This window comes from Electrophorus electricus, chromosome 1, assembly GCF_013358815.1.
Source record: "Electrophorus electricus isolate fEleEle1 chromosome 1, fEleEle1.pri, whole genome shotgun sequence".
NCBI lineage: Eukaryota > Metazoa > Chordata > Actinopteri > Gymnotiformes > Gymnotidae > Electrophorus > Electrophorus electricus.
Genome location: NC_049535.1, coordinates 3,965,128 through 3,983,654, shown reverse-complemented (window position 1 = coordinate 3,983,654; position 18,527 = coordinate 3,965,128). Strand labels below are relative to the sequence as shown.

Here is an 18,527-nt window from a genome sequence, read left to right as displayed (position 1 = left end):
CTGCGCTACACGTGTGTGAGTACGATTGGCCATGTGGATACTGGGAGTACGCTGAGCTGTAAGCAAGAAATTGAGAATGAACTGCTCCTTGTCACAGAGAATGGATTCTTTGGAATAATGTTTATTCTCGATTTTTTAAATACTTGGATTTTTCACTTGTTCCAAACCTAAATTACTGAAGAGCGAAATCTCTCCACTACAGAATGCTGGTCCAAATAACGTCTGGTCCGCAGTAACGATGTGGTCAGAAACAATAGTGAATGGGCTAAAGGATGGCTGATAACTTGTGCATGACACATGCACTAGAATATATAATTGTGTACTTATAAAATGCTCCTGTAATACACGTTCCTCTACTGAAGTGCCTGTACGCTATTCAATTATTCCAACCCCAGTGCAAAGCAAATGTTTTCTCATGGATAAAACGCTGAAGATGTTGGTCTCAGTGCATTCCAGGTATGTGACCCACTGGACGCACCAGCCTGGGCCTTTACAGATACCTGCCACTATGTGTTTCAGCCAAGAGCTCAGTGTTCACCATGTTCCTTTCAACTGCCTGTTCAGTAAAATGGTGTGCTTCATCTGTAGCAAACAAATCTCCACAGCTGGTCTGCGCGATCGCTGAACAAACACTGGAAGGCATCCATTGATTTTGGCTATGAACTGCTTGGTTGTTTCAAGGTCGATTTCCCTCATGAAGTACTCCGAGTTGCTTTGGCATGCTGTTTAGTAAGATTACAGTGAAAACATCCCATAAGCATGTGACGACAGTTTTTCAGAATTCCCCGTGTTTCAGCACACACGCTGAGGATGGGAGAGCCGGCTGTCAGTGGCGCTTCTCTGTTCACTCTACCTTGGCGCATCCTTGGCTTCCCCTAAGCTGCGCCGCGTCCGTGGGTCGGGTGGATAACAAGTATTTTGCATAAACATTTTCCAGCGACAGTAGCAACAGCTGGCTGTGAAAAGCCCGTTTTTATGCCAGTTCACCAAAGGTCTTTACCTGCAAACAAAAGACGGGATGGCACGAACAAATCGGACGAATTATCCCAAAATGCCTCGCGATTACACGGCTCGCGAAGGCGATGAGACGTGTCACCATTTCCCATCCATTCACTGGGATTTCTTTGGCGCACATTTACTTTGTGAGAGGAAGAAGACGAGGTGCAGCATTTCGGATCCGTGCGGTAATTGCTGGGGTACTACCGTCGGTGTGTCGCCGGCGCTTGTACCGCGTGTTTCTAATGGAGGTCACGTTTGCGTGCTGTCAGCAGCAGCCAAAGGGACGCTCATCAGCTCATCGTCGTTCTGGCATGATGCGAACATTTCGCGCACTCACTTACAACACAAAACAGCTTCTTGAGTAGCTGTCCAGGGGAGAGAAATGCTTCACTGTGAGAAAGATCTAGGCTGAACAAGGAGACGCTCATCAGCCTTCAATACCCTTGTGAAGTGTGTTGCGTACACTACCTGCGCTTGCAGACCCAGACCCCAAGTCCTTACCGGTCACTGCTGAAAAAAAAAGGTTTTGGTTGCAAGTGATGTAGACTGCAACAACAGAGAGCATCCTCATGGATTTCATGAATGTGTTTCCCAAATGTTTTGTGACACTGCATATGTAGCAGAGAGAATATTAAAGCACAACAGTTGCCAGGCGATAGCTATACAACTAAATGTGGGACTTTCAGAAACCAAGCCCAGGCAAAAATATAATACACGAACATTAAGAGCTGCCATTTAAATGTAACTATATATTGGTAACCTACAGCGAATTTTTGTTTAATCATATGATGACGGGTTGTCTATAAAATATCTGGGAGAAAGACAAAGTGAAATAAATGAAATATATGTTAACTGCTACTTTTACAGCATTAGCCTATGCAGCAATAACCTATTTAGTAAGATGATTAAAAACCTACTGGGTTTCATTCATGGCAAGCTTTCTCACACGTGTGGTTTTCCTCCCTTATTTAAATAGGATCATTTGTCTCTTCTTATACCCATGTAGATAATGTAACATTGAAGAAGATCTGGCAAGAGACTAAAAGCCTCGGCTCGTCGCCAATCACTCGGCTCTACGAAGCCTAATAGTAATACTACGATGACGTTTGGCATAAGAATTGGAAAATAATCGGTCGGAGGTTTTTTAATCTCTTTTTAATGTAACCTTTATTTATACTAGCCTACTACCTACTCGCATTCTCCAACTGTAAAGCAAATTCGCATTTTACATCTAGCTAGCTACGGTATATTCCTGATAATATTAACATATTTCTAACCCATCGCCGAGTTAAAAATTAAAATACCGAGGGACTGCCGCACCATCTTTTAATATTTACGAATGGTTTTCGTAGCCAATCAGCAATCGCACAGGAAGGACGGACAAGCGGCCGTCCAATGAAAGAGCTCCGCGATGTGCGCCCAGGCCGTCAAGGCGGCGTCGCGAACAAAGGGCGAAGGTGTGAGCTCACACAAGAGGGCGTGAGTCGCTGGATGCGGCTCGGCTCCGCAGACGCGCACAGCTGTGAGAAGGCTCACCAGCCAGGCACATGCTGCGGAACGGACCCGCTCTCCGCCTTTAAGCCCGTAACAATTCGCATATTTACTCGCGTACCGACTGTTCGTCGCCACCCGCCCCGCTGACAATGTCCCTTATCGAGGAATACGCGGAGGGGGAATACGAGAGAGCGCCCAAGCGGCTAAAGACGTCCGAGGTTGAGGAGGGAGAGGAGCTGGAGGAAGGGGAGGATTCAGACTCAGCATCGGCGGGGCTGCTAGGAGACGAGGAGGATGACACAGGGCCCGGTGAGCAGAAAAGACCTCGGTGGAGCGCATCAAAATACGGATCTGGGAGAAAGGTGAGCGCTCCTTAGGCTTTATAAACCCAAGTCGAAATATTCTACATGAAAAAAAAATAATAATAATAAAAAAAAAATATATATACACACAAATATTTGCAGTTCGATGCGAATATTCACTGCTAGAATATTTGACCTCCTTGCTCACAAATTAGCTTGTAGCGTTAGCCGGTGAAATGACATGAGATGAGACGAAATTATATGAAATGATAATGAGACGAATAACAATCGTATCCGAGCAGAACCGCGACGTCCGGACCATCCATGAACGGTGAAGTTCGGACGACCCTCAGCACTGCGGTGGACGGCGGACACTTTTAGCCCTGTGCTGACCGCGTCCAGGGACGTCAGAACACGATTCACTTAGATTTTAACCTTACCGACAGCTACTTTCGCAGTTTTAAATTAAAAGAACACTTAGTTGACGTTATATTTTTCGCCGTGCACGCACAACAAAAAGGAGTCAACCAGACGAGATATTTATGGTTGATACAGCTCCTTGCGTTAGGAAACCAGACGCATGCACTTCAACTCCGTTACACCTAATCAGGTTTCACATTGTCTGCAACTGTCTGTCGACCTCAGATAAATTAGAAAATATTTGACATGCCGGGTCATGCAAGTTATTTTCCACGCTTTTGGAAATTGGTTTAAAAAAAAGAAAGAAAGGCGTAAGGGGTTTGTGCATCTGGGCTCCAAATATAGGATTTGTTCATTTGAGACTTACTCGTATTAAGTCTACCACGAGCATGATTTACTCTTACGCAGTTTCTACACAGGCAAGCCTAGAAAGCAGTTGTCACTTCTATAAGAAAATGATCTTCTGTGCAGCTGACTGTCTCTTCTAAAAAAGCTGTAGCTGACCACATAAGAACAACACACTTTGTGTGTGAGAAACTGTCACACATCACACACACACGCACACACACACACACACACACACACACACGCATGCACACAAGCACACATTTTTACTCTCTGTCCACTCCAGTCTCTCCGTGTGTCAGGAGTGCTCTTTATAATTGATCGTTTATGTCCCTTGTATTGGCATGGGGAACGGATGCTGGTCGTTACTGTAGCGATGGGCCTGTCCATGTGGCCACGCCGTAGTCTCTGTGACCTCCTGGAGAATGACATGCATCGCTGCGTTAGGTGTGACAGCAACAGCGCTTTGTCCAGGTCAGGTCTGGGTGGATGATGATGAGATCAAAGCAGGGCAGGTGTGTGCCTGTCTGCTGTTATCAGCCTTTGGATGTAAAACATATTCTCTGCACTACCCGGGCGGGGGAGTGGGTGGGTATGCAATATGGGTCTGACATTCACATTGCATGCTTAATCTTCCCACTTTTTGTGTGAATGCAAATGAGGGTGGGGTGAGATAAGCCAAGAGCGATGCTTCTGCCCCTCCCTCTCTCGCTCTCTCCATAGCGGGCTGCTGGGTCCTACGAGGCCATGATGGCCATGTGGAGCCATGATGAGGATGGATGTAGACAGGCGTGGATGAGAAACGAATGCTGTCCCACCTACAATGCTTACGGCCAGGGCCTTGCAATGAGGCTACACCTGCACCAGAGGAAATGAGAGTGACGAGGCCTGGTCCCAGCTAAGAAATTACCTATTGATTTGAATCTAGTGTGTGTGCATTAGATGCACGTGTGGAAGGTGCTGCACGAGGGCTGAGCAACACTGCTGGTGTGTGCCTCTGAAGAGCTCATCATGAGTCTGGTGGGAGAACGCCCAGTTCTAATTTCAGCTTAAAAGTACGACAGATCCGTCACCAAGTTTAAGTGAATACATTTTTACATTGCACATGTAAATGTACACAAATGCAGAATAATTTTGTCTGTCATACTGGTTGATCACTGGTCAGCACTTGCCTTCTGTTTTTAACGGGATTCTTAAGTAAGCATTGATGATCGGTTTCCATTCATGTGTATGTTCCACAGTCTCAGATACCGCAGGTGTGACAGTTTTGTGTTCTCTTGTGTACTGTAAACTTGGGTCTTTTGAAGTAGGTTGATGAAAATTCAAAAGGGTATAAAATCTTGTAGCAAAACCAACAAGCAGAGACTGAGCTAATGTTTCCAGATTCACTGTAAAATGGCATAAGATTGGCAGCACTACAAAATTCATCTTTTGTTCACAATAATATTGAAAATACTGTAGGTCACAATTACTTCCTGCTCAGGCTGTCTTCTGTAAATGGAAGTTCTTTGCACCTCAGTTGTGACTTGGTTTTGTCTATATGCATGCATTTGTGCTTGCGTTCGTATGTATGTGTGATAAGCTGAGTGAGCATGTCTGCAAAGAGATTCGATTGTAGATAGACAACAGCACATCAGTTTATGGACACAGAATAAGGCAAGGGTTTATATTAAATCAGAAGGCTGTGATGTCTGTACTTCAACTTCCATTGAGGAGTGTGTAGCATAAAAAGGCACATGTTGATTTTCAAGTAGCAACCACAAGGTTGTCTGTTATGTTGTTATAGCCACAAACAAGGATTTCAGAGTGTGAAGATTTCTGTAAAGTGCTCAGGGAGGGGTGTTTGCTATGGTCTAGTCCCGGTGTTTACAGACACAGCTCAGAATGCAGGAGGCAAGAAATGAAAAAACATAACTCATAGCAGCAGTGATGTTCGAGAATTTAAAGTGATGTTCTATACTTTTGTGTGCGTGAATAGAAGTTCTCTAGCTGCTGTTTTTATGTGGCTTTATTTATTAATACGTACTGTATTTCAAGTTTCAAGTTTGGTTTATTTGTCACATACATAGTCATACACAGTATAACTCGCAGTAAAATGGTATTTAAAATACTTTGTAAAATAATGCAAAATACTTTTTTTGAGAAAGTTTTTGTACGTTACAATTCTCAGTTCTTCCATGCTGACAGCAGACAGAGAAGCCTTATTTACATTTCCAGCATTAGGTACGCCATCTTTTCCAGTGTAGCGTGCGTGTTTATCAGGTGACAGAACCTGTACCCCCTGGGTACATACTACATACCTTGGTGTTACAAGTGCCACGTGGTGCCGGCTCTATCAGATGAGCTGCAGAGGTGTAAACTGGGTCCACTTAAACTCCAAGTACTTTCTTTTTTATGCAAAAATAAGTTACAATATCTTTTGATTATGCAAACTAATTTACTCTCCGTTTGTACTTGATCCATACCACCATACCAGTGCCGGAACGTGTAGTCCCCATATGACTTGCTAACCCATTCTTTACTGACACACTTGGGACATGTGCAAGGGCATGAACATTATCCATAGGACATCTTATGTCTGTTACCAGCATGCCACCAATACTCTGGGTTTTGTCTCCCCTGAGGAAAGGCTAGAATAGATTTGCCTCTGTTTTACCCATTTCTAGACTGGCTTCCACTTCCTGGAAAACGCATATTAGGACACAGAAGGAAACGCAATATATAGGCCTATAGATAAATAGACACAATTTAATTTATCCTGTGGGAAATTGCAACAATGATAAAGTTCTCTATTTTACAGTTTATTTATATGTTTGCTTATTAATAAATATGTACTATAACACATTGAATAATCATAATTTTAATGTAGTTTCTGGTCAAGGTGGGTGGGAGGTGTGTGTGTGTGTGTTTGTCTGTGTGTGTGTGTGTGTGTAGTGGCGGGGTTTGTAGGGGTTTGTGTTTTGTCATTGACACATGCTGTTGGATTGATTGACCACTTTTAAACGATATGACAAATCTTATAAGGAAATCAAATAGAGTAACTAGTAACCAGTAAGTAGCCTAATTTGTTGAGTACCCTCCCATTTCCTGAAGGTACATAGCCAGTGCTTTAGCTTTTTAAAACTGAGTGATGAAACTGTATGAAATATGATGTTACATGGCTACATATCAAAGTCTAATAGTTGAACAACTAGGTACTGGGCTACCTAGAAATTTTTTTGGGTAGCCTGTATATATTAACTCTTAGTATGTTTACTAAAGAAAAAAATATTGAAAATTTTGAAAATTTCAAAGTATAGACATCATTTTCAAAAAGTGAAATCTGGTTAGTTTCTGTTACATTTCAGCCTCCCCTGAGCAAGGTTTTTGTAAATAAAAGGACAAGATACTATTGTGAAGGCTTTCAAAATCACTTGTTCAACCTAAAACAATGCACTGATGTAAAGTTTAAGATCAGCTAGTTCACAGCAACTGTGGCAGATAGACAACACTAGAAGTGAGTGTAACGGAATCTGCTGCTCACGATCTGTACCAGCTCAAAGCAGTTCTGGTGTTATGGATCACAGGTAAAGAGCAGTTCTGCATATAACCTGCAAGTTTCCTGCAGGAAACAGCAGAGCATGTATCACAACCATTTCTTTTTTTTTTGTTTGAACAACTTGAAGGTATTCTATCATGATTTCCTAAACTTAGATTGAAGATACGGCCTTAAAATACATGGCCTGATCACAGATAGTACAGTGCTGTAACACGTGCTACGGAGATGTTTTAATTTGGTGAATGCTCGAAATGTTATTGTGGATTTTACCACGTCTGGAATTAAGGTCCCTTTAAAACCTGTTCTCAAACAGCCTAGCGTATGATCTTCGGAGAAATTCCACAAACTGCCCCAGTTTTGGTCTTCATTTATGAAAGCCCTTTCTCCGCATGGCTAGTGGAGCATGGCAGCCCTCGGCATGCAGTGACTGCACCACTGTGTCCATGTCCACCCAGTGTGTGAAGCAGACAAGGTGTAGCAGAGCTAAGTGGAATAAGCAGGGAAATTTGCATGAACTTGTTTGGAAGTCTGTGTACCCTGCATCTGTCATGTCTTCGTGACAGTGCATGTTGGAGACATGTGCATGTGGCCGTTGCAATGTCAATGCTAAATGTAGATTGCAGAGAGGACACGTCTGAACATTCACTGTTAAATCTGAAACCTTTTACTCTGTCAGTGTTGTCATTTTAGTAAATGTTTAGTAAACAACACTCTTATCCACTGCAACTTGCACACATATAGATCAGTTTGACAGTGGATTTACTCCCTGGGAGTTGAAGCCATGACCTTAGTGTTGTGAGCACCATGCGCTTCCTCTAGCACAAGGTCTGCTGGGAAGCACCAGTCCAACACCCATCAATTCATACAAATTCTCATTTTTTCGGCTTGTGGCCCTTATGGTTCCTTTTAAACCCGTTTTTCATACCTTTCTTGATGTACTGGAAATATAACCCCTGTTGTGCTATGTGTGTGCATATATGAGTGCATGTCGGTGGTTTTGAATAATAAAGTAGCATAGCAGGCTATTTTGGGTAAGGTGCATGAGGTCATGTGGCGGCCTGGTCGGACCAGATCGTCCTTTAGTGCAGTGGCCCCAGGTGCCTAATAATAAAAGTGTAATGCTTGCTGAACACACAGGGACACGATAAGCACTGTGCGCTCTGATCTCGATGGCGGCCTTCACTGCGGAGTCATAAGAGCCCAGACGCCTCTCTGAAGAAATTCATAAGGTGCGGCAGCTCCTGCTTGCCCTTTGCTGCCATTGTCAGTGACAGCTACCGAAGCTCAAACGCTTCCTAACATCCTGATGGAAGCATTGCTTAACATTCCACAGCTTTCCTGTGTCAGCCATTTATATCATTGTGCTTTGGAATTAGTGACTGACTTAAAATTATTATTCCTTTTCCCCTGTCTACTTTCTTTCATGCATGTAAACAAGGTCTGAAGCATGCGTTCCCATTAAATTATAAAATTGGCTTTGGAAGCCAATTGTTACATTTTAAATACTGGCATATACACAGCTCTGGAATATTAAGGCCACTCCAGAATTCTGTCTCTGCATGTATAGCAGCTATTCAGTTCCAGAGTATTTTGCTTTCCAATACAGGCTCACCTCATTCTATTTAATGAGGTACTGATGAGGTGATCACCTAAACCAAATCTTATTTAACGAGCAATGAAAGACCAGTGGAGAGCATGCCAAGATGCATGAAAGCTGTGATTGAAAATCTGAGTTAAATGTTGACTTCTGAACTCTTAAAACATTTGTATTGTGGTGTTTACATATGAATGTGAACTTGTGTTCTTTGCATTAATTGAGTCATGAAAACGCTGCATCTTTTTGTTATTTTCTAAATGGCAATATTTTGATTTGGAAATTGAGATAAATGTAGTATATGGAATAATTATGTTCATTTTACTCAAGCACATACCTGAAATTGTAAAATTAGAGAAACTGAATTTTTCAGTGGTCCCTTAATTTTTAAAATGTATTTAAAAAGAATCAAAGGCTCTGATTTCAAAATATGCTTTTTAAAAAGTCATCTCAGAAAGTACTTTTGTGTTCCTAAGGCACAGAGTGTGCTGGATACGTGGGCAGGTCCTCGGGCATGAAGTAGAGCCGTGTTGGCCATTCACAAATACATGACTGTTTTGATTGACACTTTTAGTCACACAGTTTTAAGATATTTAGTAATATTTAAAATCAGATGTTGTATGCATTTTGTATATATTGTATTTTTTTTTATTTATAACTTGCTCGGAACTATAATAAAATAAATATGTGGTTTTAATAATAAACGCGCAAACTTGGTCAGGGTTGATTGGTAAAATTGGCAGTCTGAGCCATTGTTTCTCTTAGGTAAAGCGCTTTGTACTTACTCAGTATTTTTTTTAAAATCTAATTTTAATAGCTCAATTCCTGCACACAAAATTTCACAGACATTTTTTGCATGTTTATCAATATATTTTCATTTCTTTTTAAATGGCACATTGACTGACTGCTTTTTATCTGTATGAGAGCAAAAACAATTGCCAATATCTCTCCATGGCTGTGCAAAAGTCCATCTACAAAATCAATAAATAAAAGCTGACTTGATAGCTACATACAGAGTTTACAATACAGCTTGCATGGTAAGAAAAAGTCACAATTCAACAGGTCAAAAATACAGCTCTCTCAAACCTGTTTTAAAATATTTTATGAACGCTTTTCTTCTTTGCGTTATAAAAATATCACGATTGTTCGATTGTTTTCCTTCTTCATCTTCTATGGCTCCACCTCTGCTCAGCTCACCTCATTCTCCCTCATCCTGTGTTATAATCTGCAGTTTAAAAAAATTACAGACCGGTCGGGGGTTTGCACGCGTGTATGGCCCATGACACTCTGATTGCGCCTGCGGTAGACTTGTATAGTCAGTGTTAAACATGCTCACATGGAACTCACTGAACAGTAAGAGTCGGCAGCAGTAAGCGTAGAGGGTGTAGTTGGTCTTGTTGGCGTAGATGAGCACACGTGCTATTAAGCTTTAAACTAGATGACGGTGGGCCAATTCAGAGCTGGTGTGCTGCAGAAGAAAGTGAGGCAGTGTGTGCTGCTTCTGCTGACTGCCATGTGTTATGGGTGCAGTGCTCTGCTGCCATGTTGCTGCTTTTGCACAAGCTCTGGTGCAGCATCCCTGACACAGGCATGATGGATGGAAGCCACAAACCCCCTACCCACCTGAATCGCATCTCAATTCCCTGTTTGTCTGGGCCAGCGGAGAGCTGCTCACAATGTGTCACGCTCCATAATTAATTTTAGTAGTTTTTGTAATCAAATTGAGGACCTTTTGGAATTTGATTGGATTACAATTCCAATGCTGCAGCCATTTTATTCCTGCAGAAAAAAGAAGAGCTAGCCATATGGTTATTTTTAGCCTCACTCACAATGAGCGTGTTTCCTTGTGATTCCAGTGATTATGCCCTATTTTTAACCAGTCATTATGCCTTGGGTGTCATAAGACCCAGGAACAGGCACTGATGAAGAGAGGTTGGTTTCTCTCCCTTAAGCCTGATTAGGCTGTTTATGCATTTGTGTAATTGAAATCTGACACTTAATACATAATGGCCTGAGCATGAATATTCCACCACACGGACATCTGGCGGCCATTTAGGTTCTCTTGGGAATTTTCTGTTTCTGTAGATAATTATGACTTTGCCTCACAAATACAGATGGCGCTGATATGATGCTACATATCGGAATTGGGCCGATATCAGCAAAGAATGGTGGATCGGATATTGGGAGAAAAACATTTAAGGAAACCAGTCTGATACCATCCTGAGTGTAGCGCAGCGGTGCTTTGCGGTAGTGTACCGTAGGTCACGTGATGACAGCCATGTTAGTTTGAGCAGGTCACGTAACATCTGGGTTAATCTGATGATAGTTTATATGCAGCTGTAGAGTTGAACTGTTTTCTTTACATTAACAATTAAAATGGTTATGTTTAACTGCAAATATTCATGCGCTCGCACACACATGGTGACTTGCATTGCAATCATTTTGATAATTCAGTGTGGAGGAACAGGTTATCTGCCTTCTAGTGGGAGTATTTAAATGAGACAAAATGGCTCACCATCATGGATCCGTGACCAACAGAGATTTGTTTAGTAATCCGATGTTGGGGAAAAAACACAGACCACATTGCTTTCAGTTTGGCCGTGATGTAACACAAGTTCAGTGATGGAGAAAGAATAGCAGCGACCTGACAGGAACCGAGCAAGAGACGAGAAGAAAGAGAGCAACCGAACAAGTAAAATACACTCCTTCTCTGAATTCATGAAGTTAAAATGACTCCAAAGCTTTAGTACATTCAAACCGAGAAGGAGACGAGCTGCTGAGGTTATCATTAGCCTGTTGAGTTTGAGGTGGACTGGAAAATTTGAATAGGAATCTCTGGATATAACTTTATAATATAACTGTCGATTCGATGATTTTTTTTCTGGCTAGAAAGAATAGCCATCATGTAATCATTATTAGATTACATTTCTACTGGTTTTAGGCAGAGGTCGAGTGAAGAGACTTGTAGTTCAGGTAGTACAAAGTATAGTGTAAGTTTCAAGAGTCAGCACATGAGGCGTCCGTACTGAGAGAGAGAGAGAGAGAGAGAGAGAGAGAGAGTGGGTGTGTGTGTGTGTGTGTGTGTGTGTGAGTGTGTACAATACAGAGAACCAAGCAAGCAATGACCAAGGCAATAAATATAATCTCATTAAGAGATGCACTCTAGAAATGCGAGGAAAAAATTGAATGTTTTAGTATTGTAAAATTAAATGTTTTAGTATTGTAAAAATGTAACGTATATAATACATCTCACACAAAAAAGTTCCCCAACAGTCTTAGGTTTTAATGAAAAATATCGGCTGACATTCAAATGCAAGATATCGCTATTGGATCGGTACAGAAACTTGGTTTCTTGCCATCTCTAATCACAAATAAAAGGGTCTTATATTGAAATTTTGTTCTTATTTAATTGACCTCATGTTCATCTGGTTTTAAGTGTGTGTGTGCTGGTTAGAAACACATATCAATACTTTTTTTTGTTTTTCTCCTTTTGTCCAAAAGTGCAAATAATATGGTGCCTGTGGGAACAGAATATTTGCCTTTTGGCTGGAATTTCCCAGCGAATTACTGGACTAAGTTCATTCTGTGACTGCCAAAAACCCTACAGCGCCGATGCCAAGTTCAACATCTTCAGCGCAGTGTTGGAATAGTGTTGAGTTTTATTTTCTGGACTTGGCCCCAGGAACTAGTGACGGTGCTTCATGTTCTTGTACAAGACCACTTAAATGCGGGAGGCAGTTTGGCATTTTCGTTATCCTTACATACCTCTTTTTCAGGGAAAGCCTTGGTGAAGTAGATAATGAGGTAGATGATGGTTTATTAGACTAGGAAAAATTTGCAAGGCACGCACGGTGGGGGAGGGTTCAGAGCAGCACAGACCAGAGTCAGTACACTGTTATTTGCAGTCTGATGTGCGTGTGCTGTACGCAGTAAGGCTTGAAGAGAGGAAGACCGATGAGGCGTAGTCTTTATTGTATTAGCATGCTTCTAATCCAGCACAGAGGGCTTTCCATTGACTTCCTTCTTATGTGGACGTCCTCAAATGCTCCCGGCTCCAAATTTCAAGGGTCAAATTATAAATGATAAAAAATCAAATACAAACACAAAATATTTGGTATAGTAAAAATTGTATTAATAATAAACATGTATAATTTTATATTAATTTATATATGTCAGGCCAGTATAATATTTTAAAATTCTAAAAGATTAAGCATTTCAGGGGGGGATCACAGAATGAACTGATTTCTGAATTAAAAGAATATACAATTATATGTTATATATTTTCTCAGATGTTTAGCAGTTCCTGTCGATTTACCAGCGTAGCACATGATGGCATGAATAGAAAATAATTTGTTAGTTTTTCAGTTTAACAGTTCAGTGTAGCAGCATTTCCTAATCAGAATTTTTCAAAAACAGTCACTGAATAGCAGATTTCTTTCTGCTAAAAATGCAGAATGAGGGATGCTTTGTAGACGTCACTGTGACGGGACCTCGACCCAAGGTTTAATAGTTTCTGAGTGAAAACAATTGGTTGGTGACTGGAAACGAATGCCAGTGTCTCTTGATGCCTGCGTGTTTACAGAGCCAGAGTGCGTTATTCTCCTCGGGTGTTTAAAGTTGATTTATCGTCACGCACTATCACCATCTTATTTCAAACAGAGCCCGAGTGTCACTGAAATTAAGCTTGCCTTTGAAGAGAAAACAAGCTCTGAGTATACGTTGAAAAGAAACTACTTGGCAAGAGCACAAATGAGGCTGAGGGGAACTGGAGAGCGAAGAAAAAAGGGGGAATATGCAAGAGCGGAAAAATGGCAGTGGGAGAGTTTGTGAAGATCATCAAAGCAAGAAAAACTCTAGCCTGAATATCAATGTGTAATTATAAAAGTAGGCCAGAGAATCCAATTTATAATAACCTCTCTCTCTATCACTCGCTCACTCGCTCTCCCTCACGCTGCATGCCTGTGTGTGTGTGTGTGTGTGTGTGTGTGTGTGTGTGCACGAGGACAGTGCACTAGCACAATGCCTGTGAACTGAGTCTGAAAATCACCTCCATGCTTGTTGATCATAGCTGTAAGCTTTAGGTGCAGCTGGATCCCACTTGTCAGTTTAGATGGGGGATGCTGAGAGCGAGCGAGAGCGCGCGAGAGAGAGAGAGAGCGAGCGAGAGAACGAGAGAGCAAGAAGATGATAATAGGAGACACTTGTTAAACCGAGTTCCTTCTTGATAGACCTATTGGATGCTGGCTGTTTCCACTTGCACTAATCATTCATCAAGGCTCTATGGAGTTTGAAGGATCATACATAACACAGCCAGTATACCAATGTTCTCACTCACGAAGTTGTGGAATTAATTGTAGTAGGGGTTGCAAGTTCATTTACAACATAATTTGTGAATTACAAATGTACCTGTTGGCAGGCGTTTATACACCTAAGTGTCACTAATGTGCTAGCAGGTAATTTCTCTGTCGTTTTCCTCTTCCTGCTTTATGCACACATAGACAGTGCATGTTATGAAGCTGATGAAGAATGATGGTAAAATGACGACACCATTCCTCCGTTCTGGGTTGGGAGTCGGAAAGCCCTTCAGTGCTGGCTGGTACTTAACGGAGCGGACCGGATCTGTCCTGGGCTCAGCGTCCATATGTCTTCCGGTTTAAATGAGGCATACTGGAAGGGCAACGTTTTACTGGAGCTGTCTGCAGTCACGCCCACAGCTGCTAGTGTCCGAGACATTAAGTTGGTGTACATCTAGATTACTGTCATAAAATTAGTAGCTATGGGCTTCCTGGAGAAAGCACTAATGACAAAAATGAACCTTTAAGTATGGATATAAACTGGGTTGCGGTCAGGCTGGAGACCTGTTCCCTCGGTGCTGGTATGTTTCGAGTGACGTTTGCGTCGGTTAGCGGGGCTGAACCAGACTCTGGGCTGACCAGCGTCTGTCAGGTCAGCGCTACCTTGCTGCTGTGCTCCGTTCGGTTGGATCAGGGGGGAGATTGCAGTGAGTGCTCTACTTGTGCAGGCGGTGCTCACAGGACTGAGGAGACCAGAACGGTGTGGCACCGTTTATCAGCCATGTAACAGAGCTTTTCCTTGTGGGAGTTTCCACTCACTCTGTAACCGTAATGCAGTCAATTGCCCCCTCCACTTTAATTGCCCCCTCCACTTTGATTACCTTGGGGAGAGAGATGGAAGGATGACCGTATGTCTGTTTTCGTGGAGTCCTAAAATGACAGAGAGAACAACGACACTTTGGTAACAAACACACTAAATTGGTGTGTTTGTGTGTGTTTTATCTAAATGTTTCTTAAAGCAAACCATCTGTGTTTGCTTTAAGACATGCTTGTTATTTATTTATAATTAAAGAGTTTATAAAACATTATAGGGCATTAATAAAATTATGTGCCGAGTTTGAATATTTGATGAAGCCTTTGTGGGATGGGACAGAGCTTCTAGCGGACAGGTGGGAAGAGACCCCATTCTAGTGGACGGGTAGGAAGAGACCGCGTTCTAGTGGACGGGTAGGAAGAGACCGTGTTCTGGCGGACATGTAGGAAGAGACCGCGTTCTAGCAGACGGGTGAGAGGAGACCGCGTTCTAGTGGACGCCTAGGAAGAGACCGTGTTCTAGCGGACAGGTAGGAAGAGACCGCGTTCTAGCAGACGGGTGAGAGGAGACCGCGTTCTAGCAGACGGGTAGGAAGAGACCGCGTTCTAGCAGACGGGTGAGAGGAGACCGCGTTCTAGCAGACGGGTAGGAAGAGACCGCGTTCTAGCAGACGGGTAGGAAGAGACCGCGTTCTAGTTGACGGGTGAGAAGAGACCGCGTTGTTGAGTCACACTGTAGGCAAACTGTTTACTGCAAACTTGTGAAATAAAACAGTATTCTTTGCTGACCGTCATCCTAATATATTACACTAACAACAAAAGACAACAAAAATAATTTTGGTACAGACAAGTTGAGTTCTACAACCACATCTTGTTTTCAGGAACATTTTTCGTGTTGAACTGAATATATCGCTCCCTGGTTGATTGTGATGGATCCTATCTGTTGTCTGTCATACAACCGATCCTTTACTGCTAGAAAGTGCAACCCATCCTTTACTGCTAGAAAGTGCAACCCCTCCTTTACTGCTAAAGAGAATGTTCTTGTCACGTTAGGCAAGCTTGAGTTCTCTAATGAACCATATTATGCATGCTGTTATTAAAAGAGACTGGCACTGGCCAGGAAACCCTGTTGTTTTGTGCTTCTTGACATTTGTTGTTGACTACCAATTGAAACCGATGAATAATGAAGAGCCGTTTGACAATACGACAGCAACTTGAATTTATTCTGCTTAACAATAGAGTGCTCTCTCCACAGGCTTGACAAATGTCAATGACAAATTTGGGAAGTCCTTTCTGGAGGGGACAAAAAGACCACTGGCTTTATGAGCTAACAATATTGATTTGTGTTGTGCAGTGGAACATACGAGCAACTTGCTGTGCGCTGGGGAACCATTTACCAAATGCGCAGGAATCCCTGCTTGAACCACTGGCTTGTTTTTCATTCTAGCCCCATGAGGGGGAAAAAAGTGTGATCCTTCACGAAGGAGGGCCCATTCTACACAGGTGGACCTCTGGATCTTCAGAGCTGTTCCCCCAGTCTCTCGGGGCGGGCTTATATCTGTTTGGCCAATGAGCTGTGGCCGTAATCTGGCTCCCCCCCTCCCCTCTTCCAGGTTCCTCAGTCGTGACACAGAATTGGCAGTGACGAGAGAGACAGGCTGTGGTACTACAGCAAGCTTTTAAAAATTCAGCACGCTTCCTAGCGGCAAGGCTTTCCCCCGCCTGTCTCCTTCCCTTTCTCTGTCTCGCACTCCTTCCATGTTTCGTGCCATCTCTCGCGTCGTCTTGTAGTAGAATATTTGAGAATTGATTAACACGGTGCTCGTGTTACTTGTGGAACTGAGAAAGACTGACCCGGCGATCTTTATTTCATGATCTCTTTGCTCTCTACCACTGCCCTAATCAAATGCTTCCTGTTCTAAAAGTTACCACATGACCCACAATGAGCAGGCTGCTGCTGTCCGTCCTGCTTCTCCAGAAGGTCACATTTGCCTGAGACAGACGGTGCCGATGTTGTTTCACTCGGATTGCACCGGCAAGCTCGGGAGGCTGGTTGCCAAGGCGTTCCGTGCCTGCGTCCGTTCGTCCTTGCTGTGCCATGAGCGTTCTTCCTGACCCCACGTGCTCCGCACCTCTTTACTGCGGGTGCTGTCCTGAGCTCTCGGAGCATTGGCTTGGCGGGCATGTCTGGGCTCATGTTAGCATCCCAAACCCATTCAGTCATTTCCGTCCTGTATTCGGGGGCACAGAGCATGGCATAGTCACAGAGCTCATTTAGGAAACCTGGACAGCCAAGAAATAATTTTTATCATCTGGGATTATTTGTGGTCTTTGAAACTGTGCTGTGGACAACACTAAAAAATGAATCACATTCGCCTTATTAGCCCTGTGTATGTGACGCCTGACCTCTTAAATTTTATGGCTTGCTTTTGGTGTGGGAAGTCAAGGACCAGCCCAATTAGCATCTTGGAGAAAAACAGAAACAAAAGAAATGGGAATGGAATAAACTGTTTTGTGCGAACGGCCGTGTAGACGCCATGTGGTTAAAATCAGCATTCTTTATAGGATCAAGAGCGGATGAGTGAATGTGGAAAATGAAAGCGTTTACGGTCTCCCGCGCGCGCACGCCAGCGCACATAAACACCAGGGTCACTGCTCTTCAAGCATCCTCCTACCAGCATCTCATCCTCCACCCTCAATCACCCCTCGCTTGAAGCCAAAAAAGACGAGAGCTGTTACCATAGTGACAGCAGGAGAGCTGGGCCACTTGGCGACCCCCCCCGTGTGAGTGAGCGGCGTCGCCCAGGGCTGCTGTGCTCGAGCTGGGCTGCCGCTGCCTCCTCCGTGCCTGACTCAACCCCGAGCACAGGGACGTTTCTGACGGAAGCTCCGCTGTCTTCTGTGGCTTCATCACTCCAATAATCTTTGCCAGCGGCAGAGGCCACATCATCCCATCTTAAATACTCCTGTCATGTTTTTCTTTTTTTCTAGTAAGGACTCTTGTAAGAAAAAACCCCTCCCCAAAATCCGTCATTCTAGTAATGGAGGAAATTGAGGCCATGTTGATGATTTGAGGGTGACCTTTATAGAGGAAGTTGCTTGCTTGAGTTAGTTTCTTTGTTCTCGATGTGCTCTGTTCTGACCTGGAGCTGCCCTGACACCCGGTTGCCACATTCCTGCAAACTGGTGGTTTCTCTGGCGTTCCTGCAAGAACTGGGCATGCACATGCAGAGCTGAGCCAGCATGTATGTGTGTGTCTTGTGAATTCCTCACCCTTACTAACCAGCTCCAAGATATCAAAAGGCCGGCTAAATCATAAATATCTAAGGTCCCCAGTGCAGTGTGAGAAGTATGTCAGGAGACAGAAGCATAGCACGTTTAGACAGACATACCCTCCCCCGGCACAGTAGCGCTTCCCACACTGAGACTTTGCACAGCGAGCTGCAGGTGCCGGAAGCGAGGCCGACCCGTGCTCTTCTGCACCTTTGCTTCTGCAGAAACTTTAGGTGCCAGCAAGGTTGTTTGGATTAGCTGTGCTGTTTTAGTGAGGCTGATGATGATTTTTTTTTTTTTTTTTTTTTTTTTTTTTTTTTTTTTTTTTTTTTCCAACCACAGATGTGCCATTTTGGTTCAGTTCGAGCTTCTGGGAGTTGGTAGGTAATGGCGAGGTGTTGAGATGTTTGTTTAGAGCTGATTGTCTAGAAGGAGTCAATAGTCTATATAGCCGT

At 43.2% G+C, this 18,527-nt stretch overlaps 1 protein-coding gene across 2 annotated transcripts in view; it reads left to right on the top strand.

The window, feature by feature from the left end:
• The first annotated feature begins 2,492 nt into the window (after positions 1 to 2,492).
• LOC113578184 (heterogeneous nuclear ribonucleoprotein L-like) overlaps positions 2,493 to 18,527 on the top strand; it is a 35,583-nt gene continuing 19,548 nt past the window's right edge. For both annotated transcript variants that reach the window (XM_027011287.2, XM_027011276.2), the window contains exon 1: positions 2,493 to 2,855. In XM_027011287.2, coding sequence (XP_026867088.1) covers positions 2,643 to 2,855 — 213 coding nt within the window. In that variant the 5' untranslated portion in view covers positions 2,493 to 2,642. The remainder of the gene's footprint in view (positions 2,856 to 18,527) is intronic.